The sequence below is a fragment of the Hyaena hyaena genome, unplaced genomic scaffold (assembly GCF_003009895.1).
Source record: "Hyaena hyaena isolate Hyena2069 unplaced genomic scaffold, ASM300989v1 scaffold_283, whole genome shotgun sequence".
NCBI lineage: Eukaryota > Metazoa > Chordata > Mammalia > Carnivora > Hyaenidae > Hyaena > Hyaena hyaena.
This window is the reverse complement of record NW_024080916.1, coordinates 1,137,375-1,158,708: the sequence shown is the minus strand read 5'-3', so window position 1 is coordinate 1,158,708 and position 21,334 is coordinate 1,137,375. Positions and strand designations below refer to the sequence as shown.

General features: G+C 34.5%; 1 protein-coding gene and 1 long non-coding RNA gene across 2 annotated transcripts; both read right to left on the bottom strand.

The window, feature by feature from the left end:
- Positions 1-340: 340 nt before the first annotated feature.
- LOC120241457 lies at positions 341-16,006 on the bottom strand. Its single transcript, XR_005530886.1, has 2 exons — positions 15,936-16,006; positions 341-615 (listed from the first exon to the last, which is right to left on the bottom strand). It is a non-coding gene; the product is annotated as an uncharacterized LOC120241457 (long non-coding RNA).
- A 4,204-nt stretch (positions 16,007-20,210) lies between these two features.
- On the bottom strand, positions 20,211-20,881 carry LOC120241470 (28S ribosomal protein S10, mitochondrial-like). Its single transcript, XM_039246577.1, has one exon. It carries the CDS (start codon positions 20,808-20,810, stop codon positions 20,343-20,345), a length of 468 nt encoding a protein of 155 aa, XP_039102508.1. The 5' UTR covers positions 20,811-20,881; the 3' UTR covers positions 20,211-20,342.
- Positions 20,882-21,334: the final 453 nt, after the last annotated feature.

Here is a 21,334-nt window from a genome sequence, read left to right as displayed (position 1 = left end):
TAGTTTCCATTTTCTGACTCAAAAACAAACTTACAATAGTCATAGAAATTTTAAAAATTATTAAAAATTTAAAAAAATAAATGTCGGTTAAGTTTCAAAATAAATCATACAGTATAGAAAAGTGGGAGTAGAAGTAGAAAATAAATATCTTTCTCTCTCCACCTGATTCCACTTCCAGAGGTGGCCACTATTAAATGTTTCTTTGTCATTCTAAAAATTATATATGTATATAACTTTTTTATCAAAATTGAGGTACAGTTCTCCAACTTTTTAAAAAAATTTTAAACATATGTCTTAGAGTTAATTTCATATGAGCACATAAATGAAGATATAAGGCATCTTTCATACCATGGCTTTTTATTGACACTTCGAGATTTACAGGCAAGTTTAGAATGTCCTTAATTAGTTTTGTCTCATATTTCCCCATAATTAATTTAGGTTATGCATTTCTTCTTGGACTATTACATAAGTGAGGCTGTTTTTTTCTCATTTCATTCCATCAGGGGCAAGTGATTTGGTTTGTCTCATTACTGATGATGGATGTTCACGTTGATCATTTAGTCAAGGTATTATCTGCTGACTTCTCCAATTGTAAGCTATCCCATTTTTCTGCTCCTGCACACAGAGATGATTTTAGCGGTAGGTGTTCTCAGCTAAGATACAAAATCAAAAATAATTACTTTGTCAAATCCATTCTTTCAGGTAGCAAGAATGGAATAGATCTCAGAATGTATTATTTTCACAGTAGTACTGGCTTCTCCGGCCTCTCATTTGATTCCAGCACCCGTTTCTGGAGGAACACACAGATTTGTGGGGTATGCCCAGTTGCACATGGAGTGTGAGAAAGTGTCTGGTATGTTAAATAATTCATATAAGTATGAAATTTGTTATTATGTAGGTCTGTATGTAATGTGAAGTATAATAATAATATTTTCATTGGCAACTAGATTAACTCTAAAAACCAGAACTGCTGACAATTAATTTACTTTTAAACATTTAGTGAGGTTGTCATATTTTCAAAAAATCCTATTAAAATTTCAGTCCTGCAAATTGTTATTTTACATTTTGATATTTATGAAAATTTTTCACTTTGTACATTTATTTTATTTTATTTTATTTTTTAATGTTTTATTTATTTCTAGGAAAGAGAGAGAGAGAGACAGCGTGAGCAGGGGAAGGTCAGAGAGAGAGGGAGTCACAGACTGAAACAGGCTCCAGGCTCTGAGCTGGCAGTCAGCACAGAGCCCGATGCGGGCCCGAGCCCACGAACCGTGAGATCATGACCTAAGCGAAAGTCGGTCGCTTAACCGACTAAGCCACCCAGGCGCCCCTGTACATTTATTTTAATAAATAATATTCAATGCTCTAGAAGAAAAATCTTTTTGAAAATATAAAGTTTTAAATGTTTAGATTTAAGTTACATTTGACAAAATATTTGAAATTGAATATACTTAAAGTAGAGCAAAACTGCCAATATGTTGATTAGAACATAATTAGTAATTTTGGTGAAATGAAGGCAAGAAAGATCAGTGGTATTGAATAAATATATAAATACTTATGGATGTGTATTAGTTTGTTATTCATCCAAAGCATCACTGGCCAACTAACCGAATACCCAAATATGCACAGTACAAATTCAGTTGATATGCCATGGTATTTTGCCAACTTTCAGCCCTATAAAAATTACAGCTTTATAACATATCTTACAATTTTATCTTTAAGAAGTATCTTTGTCTAAGTAGGATAGAAAATATCTTATGCTAAGTTGCTAAGATATTAATAACTAAGTTGATTAATAACATTTAATATTTAACATATGGCGATCATTAATGCCTTGTTGCTTTCTACTTCACCATAATATAAACAGAGATGTTTCTGAATAATCCATTTATCAGCTATTTATTGACCACCTATTACATGCCACTATTGGGACTATAGCAGTGAGCAAATCAAATGCTCTCTTCAAACTTATATTTTAGTGCATTTTTGATCAAAGGGGAAATATTCAGGCATATGACATAGCTTTTGGCCATGTAATGGCACAAACTCTCTCAATTTTCCTGTTGACAAATGTTGACTGAATTAACCATGTAGTTTTGGTAGGACAAAGTCATAATTGCAAAGGGATTTATCAGAAGACTTGAAGAAAAGTTCTGACTTTGGGGAAAATGTTTGAGGGGCAAAAGGAAGCAGAAGAGTAATAGAAAAATGTTAATGCAGGCAATAGTGTTCTCAAAATTTAATGAATAGAATAAGAAGAAGGAACAAGGAAAAGATAAATTTAAATTAAGTTTTGTTTCAAGCTAGAGAGGTATTCTAGTAAGTAAGCAGAATAAGGTTGACTAATTGGTACCTTAACATGTAATGAGCAATCATAAAACCACAACCTCTATATCCCCATGGAAACATAGTGATAAACAGGTGTTGTCCATTTTGCATGCACAGAAAAGCAAAGCCAATTAGAAGTACTGTACTTGTAAATTCAGTTCCATTAAAGCAAAACCAGGGGCGCCTGGGTGGCTCAGTCGGTTAAGCATCTGACTTCAGCTCAGGTCATGATCTCATGGTTTGTGGGTTTGAGCCCTACGTCGGGCTCTGTGCTGACAGCCAGCTCAGAGCCTGGAGCCCGTTTCAGATTCTGTATCTCCCTCTCTCACTGACCTTCCCCTGCTCGCTCGCTCATTCTCTCTCTCTCTGTCTCTCTGTCTCTCTCTCGGAAATAAATAAAACATTAAAAAATTAAACAGAAAAAAAGCAAAACCAATTCTGGAGATGGTATTTTCATGGCATGATTTTTTTTCCAGAGTTCTATTAGGATTGTGTCAGATCCATATATTAGTTATTCATTTGAAAGTTTAGAAAGTGGGGCACCTTTGAAAAACTCATCTGGACTGAGAAGAGTATTTATTTCCACTCTTCTGACAATAGTCATTTTTCCTCTTTTGACATTGAAGTCATTCAGAATCCAGGTGACATTCATTAAAACCATAGAGTAAACAATGAAAGTATGACAAAATTTGGTTTTCATCCTCTCACAAAAAGTTAAGTAATGAAATGCATAAGTGACAAGATCAATCTAGATTTTTCATCTTTACCTTAAAGTCAGGGAGTGTACCTCTCCTTTCATAAAAGTGGATCACAACTGATATGCATTTGATTTAGTGTAACATTTCAGGCTTCATTATTTACATGTCACTAAGCATGGAAATAATCTTCAGTGAGTATTAACATTCTTTTATGGCACATGGGTTAGGGGGCTGTTTTCCATATTGAAACATTTCTCCTGATGCTTGTTCTATTCATGTTTTGTGGACAGCATTTACCACTCATAATCAATAAGGACCCAAGTTCATTTTCCAGTCCACTCCACAGTCTCTCTTCCTCTTAAGAAGTACTCAATATCATGAAGCTGGGGTAAATATTTTTCATTTATGATGTTGTATATTACTATGTATGATTTTTACACAAATAATTCATCCAATTTTTTTAAAGTAATCTCCCTACCCAGCATGAAGCTTGAACTCACAACCCCAAGATCAAGAGTCTCATGCTTTTCTGACTGGGCCAGGCAGGCACCACAGCCCCGCTGCCCCCAAGTGTTTAAAAAAAAAAAAAAACATAAATAGTATATTACTCTACTTCTTTTGCAACTACCGTTTTTTTCGCATATAATTACTTTTTTGAAATATATATGTATTTACATTTATAGATCTACTTCTTTCGCTTTTACAATGGTTTAGTATTCTACTTATTTTTTGAAAAGGCAGTCTTTTTTTCATTTCTATACTTAGGTGCAGTTAGTCTGATTAGCTTGCTTTCACTTGTTTTTGCTTCAGTGAACATTCTTACACATGGCACCTTGTAGGGATCTAAGTGTATGTTCTGGATAGATATGTGAAAGTGGAATTGCTGCATTGTAAAATAAGCAGGTTTTCAGTTATGCAGAGTTTTGCTATATTGATCTCACAGCACTATATAAGACTACTTATTTCTCCACCTGCTTGCCAAAAAGTGTTGTCAGAATTTTAAATTTCTGATATACTGATATTTAAGAAATGCCATCTTACTGTTGATTTTGTTTTTACTTCTTAGATTTCTTGTAAGGAAATGTTTATATTTATTGGTTTATTCATCTGAGAAATGCCTATTCATATCCTTTGACTCTTTAAATACTAGGCTTTCTGTTCTGTTTTATTTTTATTTAAATAAGAAATATTTCATAAATATAGTTTGGGAAATATTTTTACTGGTTATATGAGTTAGAGATGCCTTCTCCAGACATGTATGTTGTGTTTCTGGTTTGCTTAGAGCGGGTGGTTTTTGTTTGTGTTTGTGTTTTTGTCACATAAGGATTAATATTGAGGCAGGTAAATATATAAACCTTTTCCTTAATGGTTTGTGCTTTTAAAATAATATTTTTAAAAATTCTGCATATCATTGCATGATGAATATATTATTCTACATTTTCTTCTAAAATTTTACTTTTAAATCTTTAGCCTGAAATCTTTATTTTCATCTTCTGTTCCAAACATTTCAAAGTTCTTTCAGCTATTTTTTTTACCCTTTACATCTCCCATATGAAGTTTAATATTGGTGTGCCGATTTCTTTGAAAACAGTTACTGTTGACTGGTTGAATTAATAAATTCATTTGGGAAGAGTAAGCTTGAATAACTAAGAGGAGTTGGAATTTAGTGACCTGGGAGATGTACTGGGCTTCACTCAGAGACAAGCAGCTCATCAAGAAAGGCAGAAGTAAAGGCTGAGTTAAAGGCTGGGTTCATGGCAGGGCTACTGTTACAGTCATGCAGGGCACTGCACTAAGAAGGCTTCCGTGCTGAGTTTAATCCTCTGGTGTCACTGTCTTTTTCTTTTTCTTTTCTTTTCTTTTCTTTTTTTTTTTTCTATCACCATCTGAGCTTCCAATCAACTTATCCACAGTTTCCTTTTGCTACTAGGCTCCCCAAATTATGTAGCTGATGCTGGAGAGTACGTGGGTCCAGTGGCATAAATGGGCAGAGAGGATGGTAGGTATATTTGGAAGTTCTCCTCCATTGGTTTTTAGTTTTGCAATGAAATTGGAAGAAAAGGTTATTTTTCTCCCTGTGCTGCATTCTGGGCTATATCTCAAGGTCTCACATTCAATTCATTAATTCTTTCTGCGTCTAATCTGTTGTTTGGCTGATTCAATAATTATTATTTTTAATTTAATTTTTTAATGTTTATTTATTTTTGAGAGAGAGAGAGAGACAGGGCGTGAGAGGAGGGGCAGAATTTGAACCAAGCTCCAGGCTCTGAGCTGTCAGCACAGGGCCCCATGAGAGGCTCAAACCAGCGAACTGCAAGATCATGACCTGAGCCAAAGTTAGATGCTTAACTGACTGAGCCAACCAGGCATCGTGATACAATAAATTTTTAATTTTAGTGCTTGTATTTTAATTTTAATTCTATTTTTATTTCAACTCTGCCTTTTTCATGATTTGGTGTTTTTTGTTTTATGCTTTTTGTTTTTTGTTTTTTATTTAATGATTTTATACATACTTTCTGGCCTTTTTTTCCTTTCATATTTTTATTTTTTTGACATCTTGGGGACTCCAGTCATCCTGTTGGCTATGTGGTTGCTGGTGGTTATTTCCGATACAAATAACTTTCAAAATGTTTTCAGCTTCACAGTGAGATTATCTGTGAGAATCCTGTCTTGGGTTATATGTCTTTTCAGAGAGTTTGCACATTTTCATTTGCCAGGTACTCCAGATGACAGCTATTATCCCATCTGGAAACTTTTCGTCACCCTTTCTACAGCCATTTTATTTCATAAAATTGTCATAATGCATTGATTTTATTAGAACAATATAATTGACTGCTGTTATTGGAAAACATGCATCAGTGAGCAAGTGGGAGAGGGCAGAGAGAGAGGGAGAGCATCCAAACAGAGCATCATGCAGGACTCCAGCCTACAAAACCGTGAGATCATCACCTGACCCCTACTCAGACGCTTAACCAACTGAGCAACCCAGGTGCCCCCAATAATATGTGAATTTTAATACAAATGGAAGTTCTGCAAAACAATTTCAGTAACTGCTACACTTTCGGATATAATGTTTTATTTTCTTGATTTCTTGTATATTTCCCAATAATCAATTAAAAGTCAAAAAGAGGAATACATTTTAGTTTTAAAGATATTTAGATTTAGCAAAAACTTCCACATATGGGATAAAGTTTTCACCAACTAAAACATATTATTCTTGCCAGTTCATACATGATTTCAGTGTTTCACACACACAAAGCTCTTATTATTTAAAACTGAGCTCTATCTAAACATAAAGCTTTGTGAACAAACCATTAAAGCTTTATGTAATTGTAAAATATTCTAGGTCATAGAAAAATGGAATGTTTCTTATGTCATTTTACATATTTATCATAACCGTGATATTATAACACATTAGGAAACTCTAGAATAATTCACTTAGCACTATTAATTTTCTAAATACATTAATTAGAAATATAATTTCCCATAGCATGAAAATAACACCAGAAGCAGAAAGGGATTAGAAAATAAGTTTTGTTCACAATTAGGACACCAAATAAGCAACTACACATACACGTTAAAAAAGAAAACCCAGCAGCACCTGGATGGCTCAGGTTGGTTATGTGTCTCCCCCTCTCTTTGTGCCGCCCCCACACTCTCACTCTTGCTCTCTTGCTCGCTCTCTCAAAAAATAGACATTAAAAAATAATAAAATACAAATATAAATGATAAATTACAATGAAAATATTGAATTACTCAATGCCAAGGACAGAACAAAGTAGCATGACTATGAAGTCCTCCACATCCCAAACACACACAATATCCCAATTTAATTTTTGCAAGTTTGTAATATATCTACACATTCACCATTTCACTTGATATTCACTTTTCCACATATTCAATAAGAATGATGAATAATGCTATTTAACATCTTGGTAATGATTCACCACTCAGTGGAAGACATTCATTCAGTGCAAGAGATTAATATTGTAAATGATTGTGGTTTGCTTGACTCTTTTTTAATTAACAGACTCTGCTTTTTAGGACAGTTTAGATTTACATTAATAAATGAGAAGATAGTACAGAGTTCCATACACCCTGCACAAGCAGTTTCATATTACCCCATTATTATTAACTTCATTCATTAGTGTGGCACATTTGTTACAATTGATGAATTAATATTGATATATTATTATTAACTAAAGTCTGTAGGTTACATTGAGGCTCACAATTGTATTGTACAGTTCTGTGAGTTTTAATACATGCATGGTGTCATGTGTTCACCTTTGTAGTATCATACAGAATCTTTAGAATAGTTTCACTGCCCTAAGAATCCTCTGTGCTTCGTGTATTCATCCTTCTCTTCTGATAACCACTAAATATTTTAATTTCTCTATAGCTTTGTCTTTTCCAGAATGCCATATAACTAGAATTATACACTACATAGTCTTTTTAGACTAGCTTCACTTTCTTGAAAATCTGCATTTAACTTTGCTTCATGCCTTCTTGTGGCATGATAGCTCATTTCTTTTTATGGCTAAATAATACTCTGTTGTGTGGGTGTACCACAATTGTTTCTCCACTCACCTACTGAAAGAAATTTTGGTTGCTTCCAGTTTGTGGTGATTATAAATAAGGCTGCTATAAATATTTGTGTGTAGGTTTTTGTATGGCATTACATTTTTAGTTTATATCAGTAAATACTAAGGAGCACAATTGCTGGACCAAATGATAAGACCATTTTTAGCTTTGTAAGAAACTGCCAGACTTTGCCAGCAGATGGCTGTAACATTTTGTATTCCCACCAGCAATGAATGAGCATTCCTGTTGCTCTACATACTTACCAGCATTTGTTATAAACTGTGTTTTTATTTAATTTTAGCCATTCTAACAGGTGTGTAGTGATATATTGTTGCTTTAACTTGCAATTATATATGACATTGCATTTGAAGAGTTCTTTGTATATTTTGGGTACTATCCTTTTTAAGCCATGCTTTGCAAATATTTTCTCCCAATCCATGGCTTATTTTTTCATTCTCTAATTGATCGACTGGTTTACATTTTCACTCAATGATTTGTTATTCAGATATATTCTTAGAACATTTAAAACAAATAGAAAAGAGTATGTAGTTTAATATTCAATAACACTTTTCTTCTACTTGTATAGCAAATCTAAAAAAATAGTCTGAATAAATCTCAGTTGTCACTGGATGTCACTGTTGCTTTACAAAATATGACTGTTTTTTTTCATAAAGACTATCTAGAACAGTTTCTAAATAAGCACTTTATTAAAGAAGAAAATTCACATCATTAAGTAACTGTCAATTTGATTTAGGTCCAAGCTGCATAGGATATCAATAATTAGGAAAGCATTTATTTTTTAATTTGCAAGATATGTTTCTCCCTAAACTTACAGACATATTTCAAATAGCACAAAGAATTCATTAGGAACTAAGAAAATTTTATGAACAGTAATTTTTTTGGAAAGTAGAGGATTAAAATTTAGTCTACATATGGTACATGGCTAATATGTAGCACATTAAGAAATTTCTAAGTATTTTATTACTTAAAAACATTTGAAATCATATATGCATATACACACATACATATATGCTCAAGCACTAAAACCTAAATGCTTAATATGGAATAAATTCATCCTATAGACACTTTTCCACTACAATTTGATATATATACTGAAAATTTTACATTTAATTTTTTTCCCTTAAGGGAAAAATGTTTGAAATAAAGCAATGTATAACAACCCCCGTATAACCACCAGATATCATAACAGCCAGCTAAACCTGCCTATACAGATCAGTTTCTCTTGCAAAAGTGCCTTATGCTGAAATAGTTTTTACATATGACCTTCCATCCTTTGAGCATGTCCCACCCCATTGTCAGGCTAAACTATTCCACTGTAAGCATTCTTTCCTCAAGGACTCCTATACCTGGTTAGAATCTCTTATTACATTATCTTAGATCCTCCCTACAGGGCTATAAACATTCTGAAGATGGTAGAGTATCCGCTTTATTGATTGCTAATGTCCAGTAGCACATATAAAATTATTCATAACAATGTGTTTAATTGTGAAACTCTGCTGAGGCAACGAGTAATTCTGTAAAATATTTAATACTCAAAGTCATTTATAATCATAAGGAATGTTACTAAAAACTTATTTTCAGAGATAGGGATATAGTTCTAAATCTAAAATAAATATAATTGATAAATGATTTACTTAATTATTCCCTGGACCAAAGGATATAACTAATTATTCTGTTACATACCTATCCCTAAGTCTGAAATGGATGGCACTTCCAGTGTGTTACATTAGTCACAGAACACAATATTTCTAGTCTTGTTAATTGTTTATGCAAGTTATTTTCCTAGGTATCTAACTGGAGTCACATAGTAACCATGAATCCCTCATGTTCTCTGTGCTAGTTTTTCTCAGCTTCATAGATTCTGTAGGCACAGAAGCAGAAACAGTTTGCAGTGGAGACTACACGACTCTCAGAACACAATGCTGAGGTTGCACAGAACTTTGCAAGGAATACAAAATTGTTTTAGGTATTTGCATTTCATATCAGAATTGGAACACAGCTTTAGAGGTCTATATTGAATGGAAATGGAGCAAGACAAAATGGAGGAGACAAAAATACTCTGGGATTTACAGCACAGAATTAGGACATGGGGTTTCTGAACACCTAAACTGGGCATAATGAAAATAACACAGAATCAAAATAAAGCAAATAGACAAACTCATTCTCCAAAATAAAACAACCAAGATTCAATACATTCTCTTAATGTGCCATTCCTATGTATGATCATTCCTGTGTATAATCACATTTTCCTATGTACAATCCTTTCTAATTAAAAAAAAAAATACTTTATACAACTGCTATGAGCCTGATTTGTTGAGTGCATTAGAAAGGACACATAGATACAAGACACATTATCTTATCTGTACAAAGCAATATCCATCAGTAGCATTCATTAGTGGTCCTTGGAAGATGATTTTTAACAAAAGTCTTCAAAAATACAGACTGACAAAAATAATACTCTTAAGTCTCAGGAAAACATATATGAAATAATATACTTATGCAGAATGAATCAGAAATCTTATGACCCATGATGTTTTGGTGAGAGAGTTGTTTGCTAAAAATTACTTGAAGCTCACAGCACATGATCAACTTTATGTGAAAGAGTTGTATGAAAAATGTGGGTTCACTTAAACAATAAATACTTTGGAAGGAACAAAAAGGAAAATAAAAATGCTGTGAATTACAGAGTTGTTAATTAAGTAATATGCATTCAAAAACAGTTATAAAGTTTCTCTTGATTTTGTAGTAAAACCTACACATAGAAATCCCTCTTTTCTACACACCAATAAAATGTGTGGGTTTTTTTTTTAATTTTTTTAATGGTTTTTTTATTTATTTCTAGGAGAGAGAGAGAGAGAGACGGCGTGAGCAGGGGAGGGTCAGAGAGAGAGGGAGTCACAGACTGAAACAGGCTCCAGGCTCCGAGCTGGCAGTCAGCACAGAGCCGGACATGGGGCTCAAACCCACGAACCGCGAGATCATGACCTAAGTGAAAGTCGGACGCTTAACCGACTAAGCCACCCAGGCGCCCCAAATGTGTGGGTTTTTTAAAAGACAGGTTGTGTTTGATAGGGATATAGGGTGACTCATGCAACCATCTGCCATGATATTCTATTGATTTCTAAAGCAATGCATATAGGAACCTTATTTGCCATGGTAAAATGTGAATGTGAATATTTCAATGATGTTACTAAGAGAAATGGTAATGAGAGTTTTTGTTCTGCAACTATCCGTAATTAGTTTATTATCAATGGAAAGAATATTTGCATCAGTATAAATTATCTGATAGTTATGCAGAATACAACAATAGGATCAAATCTGAATTATCATAGTAGATAAAGAAGTTGACTTTATATCTGAGAAACAAAGTAATATATAAATATAGGTAATGAAGAAGGACAATTGGCAACTGAAACTACTTACCATAGTAAGTAGGCATAAATCGAAGATTTACTGTTACTGGTACAAGGAGAGCATTTTTATAAGTTGTTTATTTGAGAGAAAGAACATGCAAATGTGCAAGCAGGGGGAGGGGCAGAGAGAGGAAGAGAGAGAATCCCAAGCAAGCTCTGGGCTGACAGCACAGAGCCCAGTGCAGGGCTTGATCCTACGAACCATGAGATCATGACCTGAACCAAAATCAAGAGTCTGCCACTTAACCAACTGAACCACCCAGACATCCCCTAAGGAAAGCATTTATAAAAATAATATAGTTTGTAGGGGAGGTTGCTACTCCCCACCCTCCCACCATTATGGTAACCATATAATTTATTTTCCAAATTGGAAGTTCTCTAACAGTGAAGGGACTTAAATCTGAAGGCATTCCAGAAGAATGGCTATATTTTTACCTGAATTTACAGCAAACTTGGATACGTGTTCAGTCTACTTAAGATCCATTCTCTACTTCTCTTAAGATAATAACATTTTAAAACTAAACTTATAGCCTCCCATAAAGGTTATTTTTTTCTAACCTTCCTTGAAGCCACATGTGGGAACACCACTGGTGGTGAACCATCTTCTATCATTTAAACAAGGGCAACAGCTAAGAATGGCAGAGATTGGAAGGAGCCTCATATTATGACATAATATCATGCCTAGTATTTTTAATTTTTATGGAACAGAGATATTAGAACATATTAATGTGCATAGCAGAATTTGTATTGCAAGGAATTTATAGTAAAAAATGTATATTTCATAATGCTGGAAATACTTATTTAATATACATTTCTTCAGATAAACGATTGAATTCTTTAGGTAACAACTCAGGGCTACATAATTACAAAGTATATGCCTGGGAATCCAGGCAATTACTAATATCTTAAGGAGTATACTAGTTTTATGAAAATTATGATGACCAAAGAATAACTAAATTTCTCTACCATCTATTCATCTATCAATCTATTTATCATCACCTATCTATATTCATGTAAGGCTAAAATGTTGTTTATAGAAAAATTGCATAATCACCCAACATTGACTAAATTATGCAAAATTAATGATTCAATGTGTATATCTATGTAGCTCATATACGCAAGTCTGCTTTAATTAATTCTTGACTATGCATTAAAAAGTAGAAAATCAGTGAAAAACTGTAAAGCATTAAAATATGTCTTGAAATGAAATTTATGTTTTTCTTGGTAGATTTATTTTCTCATGTTTTGATAAGGCTAATGCTAACTTACTTGCTAATTAAACTACTTTTGCTACAGAGGCCACTATGTTCCAGAAGCTAGTCATCATTTGCCTCTTTATTCTCAAAATCAGCCATCACACCTTATATTTTATGGTACCTTATAATTTATAAAATGTTTTATATCCATACATGATCCTGATAGTTTCATTATAAGTGATATATATGAATATTTATGCATGCAGTTTGAGTGAGAGGAATAAAATTACCTTCAATGCATGCAGAATTTCTTTTAAATTTAGTTCTACCAAAGAGCCAAAGAACCACTTTGATTGGTTTGACAAGCAAGTTTCAAGCTTTGACATGCACTTTATATATTTCTGCATAGAAATGACCTAAACACAGTGGTTTAAAATGGTATAAAAGGCCAGAGAGCAAATATCTTACACTGTATGGACCACATAAGGTTGCTTTTGCATATTGTTATTATCGTTGTTTATCTCTTAAAAATATAAAAATGACTGATTCTTAGGTTGAAGTCCCATACATAAAGAAGTCAAAAGCTGGATTTGGCCTGTGGTGGTGGTTTTCCAAACTTTGCTTAACACAATCATTTTATTTACCCTAATTCTGTGGATCAGAAATTTGGGCTGTGTTTTGCTAAGTGGTCTTCTGGTCTCACTGGGATCATGGCTTTGGTCAACAAAGAGCTTAGCTGGAGCTGTATGGTCTAAGACAGCCGGATTCACGTCTTAGTTTGCTGCTGATTGCATGCTGTGTTGTGGTCTCTCTCATCCTTCAGCATCGGGCTGGCCCCAGCTTCTTCAAATAATTAACTGAGGATTCTAAGATGATACTGGAAATGGCAAGTTAGAAAGCCAGCCCTGATTCAAAGGAATGGTAAATAAACATCACCAACAATGGGAGAGTATAAAACCACATTAAAGGTGCATGTATACACTGAGAAAGGTAATTATGGCAGCTATCTTTACAAGAAATATATCACATTATTTTAAGATTTAGAAACTTGATGTTTTTATGTCTAATGATAAGATTTGCTGTAAAGAAGTCATATGGCAAACTAACCTAGTATATCAATATATTAATTTGCAAAGAGATTTGACTGCCAAGAAGCCCAGAATGCTTGTACCAATCAAAAATATATTTTTTCTCTATAAACAACATGGAATGCCAATTTTTTCCTAAAGTTTGCTTCATAAGGAGGAAACTGGAGTGTGTTTGGCATGGGAAACATGAGATATTGTTAGAAGTAAATTTTTTAATGCTTATTATCATTGGGACAGATGCTCTGACCTGGGATTCTCAATATAGATGCCAGCTTCCCTAGCCTGTGTTATTGCCCACTGATAGCTAAGTGAGTTCTAAACACAAAAAACTTGTCTCCTTTATCAGTCAAGACACGCTGTAAAGATACAACAATCAAAACCTCATGATATGTGCATATGACAAAAAAAAAAAAAAAACCAACTAACAATGTTACAAAACAGTTGAGAAAAAAAAAAGTGTTCCATGAACACAGGGGAACTTGGTGTATGGATGTCATGGTTTAACAAATTTTGGGGAAAAGGACAGATTATTTAGGTGGTGAGAATGAGAAACTGGCTTAAATATGTAGAAAAATAAAGTTACCTGGAACTCAGATCTATATATAAATGAGTACTAGGTGGATCAAAGATCTCAGTGTGAAATGTAAAGTATAGTACTTATTCTAAAAATAAGAGAGACTATTTTTGTTACTATGATGTGATGAAGTATTGCCAAAGTCCCCAGTGAATGAAATGTATTTATTCGCATTTCTGTTCAGTGAAGGAAACAATACAGAATGCAAGAAGGTGAATTACAGGCTGGGAGAAGATGACTAATACTGAGAGATTAGAACCTAAGATAAACAGTAAACTCTGCCCATTAACAAGAAAAAGACCAGAAATTAGGTGAAAAAGATTCAAAGGAGATAAGTACTTATTAGAGGAATTAATGTGCTGGCTAAAGTGTTTATGAGGAGGTGTTCAACTTTACCAATAAGTAAATACAAATATTTAAAACATCAGTGTCACAGGGTAAATGTCCTGGTTTGCCTAGCATAATCTCTTTATGATTTATTTCTCTTTGCAGTTATCATTATCTCTTCTTAACTATTAAAATGCTCTGGTTTGCATAGATAAGATTATGTATTTTCTTACTAGCTATCATGTTATATGCATCAGACTGCACCAAGTTGTTGAAAAGACTAGAAAATTAAGAGCAGATTTATCTTGCCGAGGGGAGTGTTGGCTGGAAGAGCTACTATGGAAAGCTAACTACCAATCCTTACTGGAATTATAACTGTGTGTTTCCTCTGACACTGCAATCCCACTACTGATGCCCAAATGACACTCACTATTCATTACTGCAGGACTCTGTTAGTAGGAAATTGAGGGCACTTATGTATCCATGAACAGAAAAACTAAAAATGATTTGAAATGGAATAATGTGTAGAATTTAGCACTTGGAACTAGATAAACATCAAGCAAAAATATTCGACTATAATGTTGAATGAAAAGGTTGGAAAAATTATATTCATAGGTAAATATCATTTAAAAATAAGGGTACATACATATTAAAGACATATACCAAGCACAGTAGAAGCAATGGGAATAGGCAATGGGAACAAAAACCCATGGTGAAGAAAAACATGCAATGTAAATTGAGAAAGAGACCTTGTATAGATGATAATATTGTGGCATGAGATGAGGATACAGTTAACTCACTTCTGTCCCTTATATGATCATAATTTATGCACACAAAATGCATATATATATATGCCATTCATATATGTGAGTGTGTGCATGTTTATACTGTATAATATTATACTATGTATAATGGTATATTTATTTATCTCTTGCATAATGTAGCAATTGGCTTTTAGTTTTCATTTTCTCGATTCTATATCTTTGAAAAATAAGACTATATAAACAGCCATCTATTTATTTATTTTCCTTCAATTATTGGAAGTTTTTCCGTAGTCTATTTTTCCTTGCTTTGTTGGATGCAAGGAAGAGGCAAATAAAATTACTTTAAATATTTGTTTGAAACAATTCCAGATTTAAAGGACAAATATTAGTATGGATATATACAGTGAAATCAATGAATTACAGTGGGGCAATGATGATTAGTTACAAGAATAAACCACTTTTCAATTTATCTTTAGACAACCTAAAACAATGACTGATACCCCCAGCAATCACCCATATAGACTGATTGTCCAAATTTCAATTGGCTTGGTGATGTTTGTATTTGTGGAAACAAAGAACTTAAATAAAGAGAAGCAAAACTATACAAGTCAAAAATAAAGATAACTTACTGACACTCAAAAATTTATTTAACTCAAAAATCTGACAAAATATATAGAATATCTTAGATTTTTCTTATGTAATATAATAAAAGATATATACTTATATAAATAAAATATATTCATTAAAAGATGTCTCTCCTAATTTTTCTAACATTTACTGATGGTCAAGCACTGGCCTCTCAATTGCTTTTATATTTCATTACCCACATTTTATCCTCCTAACAGCTCCATGAGTTAATGTTTAGTATGGGTTCAACTGAAGTTAATGGTGATCCTACTTTCTAATTTAAGCAAAGAGGGATTTAATACAGGTATTGGTACTTACAAAACTCTGGAAAAGGCTGAAAGATCAGTCATTAACCTGGACTCCTAAGAATCACTTCCAGCAAAATACCATAAGACCAGCCCACTGAAGATTCCATCTGTTACAAACACAATCTGAGAAATCTGGTCACTGATTCTAGAATCACCCTACTTTTGTCAGTCCTGGAGTGAGGTAGCAACCAGAAGAATTGATGATTCTAGAATCTTACTGCTTTGGCTGGAGACTAGGAATCAGAAAACTGCTGTCCAATGATTGTCTTCTATTTGATCTACCTAAGGAAAAGAGAAACTTGAGGCTTAGCCTCTCTTCTCTAGTGATTTACTTCTGGAATCTAAGTCTCATGCAGATGGATCTCTTTAAAAATTTAAATCACATCCAGAGCCATAGTTGCAAGGAATCTGGGAAATGTAACTTTTTTAGTTTCCTGCCTAGAGAGACAGGACATTGATGGGTTGGAATGCATGTTGAGTAAGTCAAAGCAAGAATCAGACAGGGAGGAGTTAAGTCAGTTGTCAAGGCTACATATTTAATTAATGCTTTGCAATTTAAATACCGGTTCTAATTATAGATATTTTCACAAAGAATTATTTACTTTTCCTTCCTTCCTCTCTTTCTTCCTTCCTTTCTTTCTTCTTCTCTTCCTCCCCCCCTCCCTCCCTCCCTCCCTTCCTCCCTCCCTCCCTTCTTCCTTCCTTCCAGAGCTCAAGCAGGGGAGAAGGGCAGAGGGAGAGTGAGAGAGAACTCCAACCATGCTCCATACTAAGCACAGAACCTCACTCAGGGCTGGATCCCACAAACCATGAGATCATGACCTGAGCCAAAATCAAGAGTTGAATACTTAACCGACTGAGCCACCCAGGCACCCCAAGAATTATTTTCAATTGGAGAAAACCTCAATGCAAACTGCCAGTTTTTTAAGAGAGGGGAAAAGTTATAACAAATTATAAAAAATTGACAAGCAATTTGCTCCTCATATGTTACTACAAAGCTAATACACTCTCCCACTCTCTAAACTAGACAGCATCTGTAACATCCCAGGTTCTTAAAATGCTTCAATAAATACAGCAGTTATGTATAAATTACTTACATTTAAAAATATTTATAAGATGAGATGTTAGAAAATAATTTTAGTTGTGGACTACCTCACCATTCCTAGTCCAAAACCTCCAAGATAAATGTCTCACCACCCTCTGGGACTCTTCCTAAGAGAGCCCTCTGTAGTTTGGTGCCTCTAACTCCATTGTTTTCTCTACTCCCTCTAGTATTCTCTCCAAGTAATTTCAATGTGAACATCAAACTATAATTTATGATTTGGAAACTTGAATTGTGTCTTTTACTTAATAATTTATCAATGCAGCTATAAAAATTATTGAACTAAGAAGTGAGATATTTCTTTTTTTAACTTGTTGATAAAATTGATATTTTAGTTTGACTTTGGAAGTCAGTGTCATTTATTTTAGTTTAGAATTTAAACATAGCATAAAGTTGTACTTTTATTTTATATCAAGTAGTGATTGAAACCAAAATTCTCTTTCTATATCTCAATCTCTATCATATCCATATCTATGTCCATATTCATATATATTTTCACCATCACAATTTTTACTAATATCTTCAATTCACACCACACTTTGCTGTTTTAATGATATAATTGTTATTTTCCTCTTCTTACAAATTATGAGGTCTACCCATAAGATAGAATAATAGATGAAGCTATTGCAGAGCTTAACCAGTTTGTAGGGAGTTTAAAAATTGATCTAGTGCATAATATAACTGATTTTGAAACTTCTTGTTATAAGAGAAGTAAGTTTGTAACTATTTCAGAGATCTAATAGAGACAAAATATTTTGGTTTAAGATAAAAAGCTCACAAGCACTAGTTTCAAAGGGGCAAATTAAAGGGAAGGGAAATATACTTTGTTTAAGAAAAACTACAAAACATCACACTAATAAGTAATATTGTATCATACAACTTGTTTAATCTTGTTTCATACATCCAAAAAGATGAAAAAAGGAAACACAATAGGAAATGGATAAGATCAGGAACTCTTAGAGCAATGTAAGATTTCAATATTAGCGGCAAACACTTATCATTTAATAGAGTAAATGTAGCTTGTTTGTTTTTCCATTGATGAATAACTTACAGCATATCTAGATATTTGTAAAAAGCCTTAAGAAATATACTCATCATAATGGTGCTATCAGTTCCCCCTTCAACTTCATTCTAGAACAGCGTATCTTTTTTTTTTTTAATGTCTATTTATTTTTGAGAGAGAGAAAGGCAGAATGAGAGCAGGGTAGGGAAGAGAGAGAGAGACCCAGAATCTAAAGCAGGCTCCAGGCTCTGAGCTGTTAGCATAGAGCCTGACGTAGGGCTCGAGCCTACAGACCGTGAGATCATGACCTGTGACGGACATTTCGGTAGACTGAGCCACTCAGGCGCCCCTACAACAGCATATCTTAAAACACAATATGGTCAGGACCAGAATACATCTATTAACCTGTACACTATTTACTCTACTTATCATAATATATAAGTTGTTTTTCTAACTTAGGTGTTAATAGTCACAATACAGTCAATAATGTTTCATTTAAAATAATGTTCTACAAAAGAATATAATATATATTCACTTACAGTTTTGTCCTCATTCAAAGAGTGAAAAACCTCTTAAGCAGGTATGACTATGAGTAGTCTTGTAGTTTCCTGATGGGATGTCCTTTAGTTATGATATTGATCAAGTGTTGCTGATTCCTTTTTGTCCTGTGTTGTTCTTTTTTTTTTTTTTTTTTTTGCTGTGTGTGTAGTTTATTTGTATATTCACCTTAAAACAAGATTTTAATGTATAATTTGAAGTGCCAAGTAATCTGGTTTATGATTCAGTCTGAAAACAGTTGCGCGTGTTTAAAGGAACTCACATGTAGAGTCCCTGGAAGCAAGTCTGCATAAATCATCTTGTGATACAGTGATTAATACTGTTTGTGAAAAAGCTTAGATGTGTATATGTATTTATTTTTAAGGAGTTTTTTCTTTTACAGTAAAAATGGGTCACAGATTGCTGCTTTGAAGATATACTTCCATTGTATCGCTCTTGTTTTATCGACTAGTCCTTAATCCCGAGGCTTATAGCCAGGATAAGCACGCTTTAGGCATTTGTGAATGACATGGGCAACAACGGAGTGAGCTGAGTGAGGCCACAGGGCACATGGCTATAATTCTCTTCATGTTAATGATAGTAATGGAAGTCTGATACATAAGCAGTATGCATTCAAAACACCGACACCCGATAGCAGGTCAGGGAAAAGAGAACAGGGACTCCAGTTTAAGTTTAAGGGGGGGAAAAAACTGAGAAGTCATAACTAACCCCACAGATGTGAAGAAAACCGCAAAAGACACGGACCTGATTCTGCTGCAGAAAAGAAACGAATCACTCCCTGGGGGTGACACGCCAGCACTTTTAGCGCATTGTAGTCCTGCCTCTTTCAGGGCTTTCACTACAGTTTAATTTCATGGAAAAGTAGACATCTCCAAACAAAAGGAATGCCACTTATTAAAAGAAGGAGGCCTTATCAGTGTGGGACCTAATAAGGAAAAATATCTATCTGTGACCTGCACAGCTTTCACAAGCCATTATTTCCACTCAGTGTTTGGTACTGACTACAGCGCCGGTTACAGAGCTAACAAAATATAAGCCTGTCGAATGAACAAATCACAGGAGGAAAAAAGTGAGGCAGACAGTCATTTCTTGAGAGCTCAAATCCCATGACAGTGCTCCTTCCTGGCAGCCTGGCAAGGGTTTGGGCGACAAGAAGTTTAGCGTATGCCACGAATGCGCGTGGTCTTCTGCACAGTACGTTCATTTTCAAGAATGTCCCGCTGAAATGAGGTAAAATTCGGAGATCACCACCTCCACACTAGGAACTGCCAGCTTCCACTAGGTAAGTATCAAAAACTTTAACTGTTCGGCAGTTCACTGTTACACTAACCTAATTAACTGAAGGTTCCTTCTAAGAAGCTGAAAAGAAAAAAATGTGCGTAAGGAGTATTTCAAACATTCAGACAAATGAAATGATATCAGTGCAAACTAAAAACTGAACTAGAACAGAATGACAAAATAGAAACCTGATTCTTTTGGTGCACAGTAGTCAAAGGGGCTTGCTCACATTTGTTGAAATCGGATCTGAAACTGTGTACAGAAGAGTAGGTGAAGTGGTTTTCACTATGGTCCAGTGTGTCTGTCATTGAAGTTTCAGGCCTGCTTTGAGCTGATCGGGGCACGGGGGCTCAACAAAGCAGTCAGGTGGACTCACGGTCACTCCCACTGGAAGCCTCTATTTCAACGTACATGTCTGACCCCCGTGGGTCACAGGCCGGCACAACTGGACTGGCTGAAACTTTAGGACTTGCTCTCTACTTTTTCCTCTGGTACCGTTTCCCAGATTGGCTCCTTGATGTGCTCTGGTAATGTTCCAATTTTGTCTTTATAACCTCCATGACAATTCCTTCGGCTAAGTTTCGCTGAATATATTCCAGGTAGACATCCGCTGTACTTCCAGTTAGATGTTCTAACTCTAAACATCTGTAAAGTGTTCTCATTTCATACTGAACTCTGTGCGTCTTGAAAATATGCACGGATTTGAGAACAGTAAATCGTTCTATTTTCCTTGGAGGCTCATGTACTTTAATAGAGATACCAAGTTCTTTAGCAGCAAGCGCGGCAAAATATTCGTAACTGTCCAATACAGCCTTATCATGGCCTTTTACTAAAACTGACAGGCGCTTATATAATGTATCTGGTTCATCAGAAATGGTTATCGTAGGCTTGGTCAAATCCTTGGGAATATCAACGTGTAGGTTTGAAAACTGCACCCACTTCATACTGGTAAGGAGAAAGCCACCATTTCTGGCTGTACTGCTCTTAGAACTGCTTATAGAAAAACTCCTTGAACCCAGAGACACCGGCACATGGAGCCAAGCTCTGCTCGCGCCGCCATCTTGCCGTCCCTGTCCTGTGTTGTTCTTTACACATTTTGATTTGAGTTGCAATGTCTCTTTTACATGAATCATTATTTTCATCAGAAAGTCCCTACCATAAGTTTATGTGATATCTCTCTATTTATTTTTAAAAGAATGTTTATTAATCCATTGTTCTGATATATAAAGTGTCTGCTACAAATTATATGTCATACAATTAATAATTGCTTTTCTACGGGCACCCTCCTACACTGTTGGTGGGAATGTAAACTGGTACAGCCCCTCTGGAAAACAGTGTGGAGGTTCCTCAGGAAACTAACAATAGAACTCCCTTATGACCCAGCAATAGCACTGCTAGGCATTTACCCAAGGGATACAGAAATGCTGATGCATAGGAGCACATGTACCCCAATGTTCATAGCAGCACT

Excerpts from the sequence above, each read along its gene's own strand:
- LOC120241470 (XM_039246577.1), bottom strand. The coding sequence starts at position 20,810 with ATGAAGTGGGTGCAGTTTTCAAACCTACACGTTGATATTCCCAAGGAT.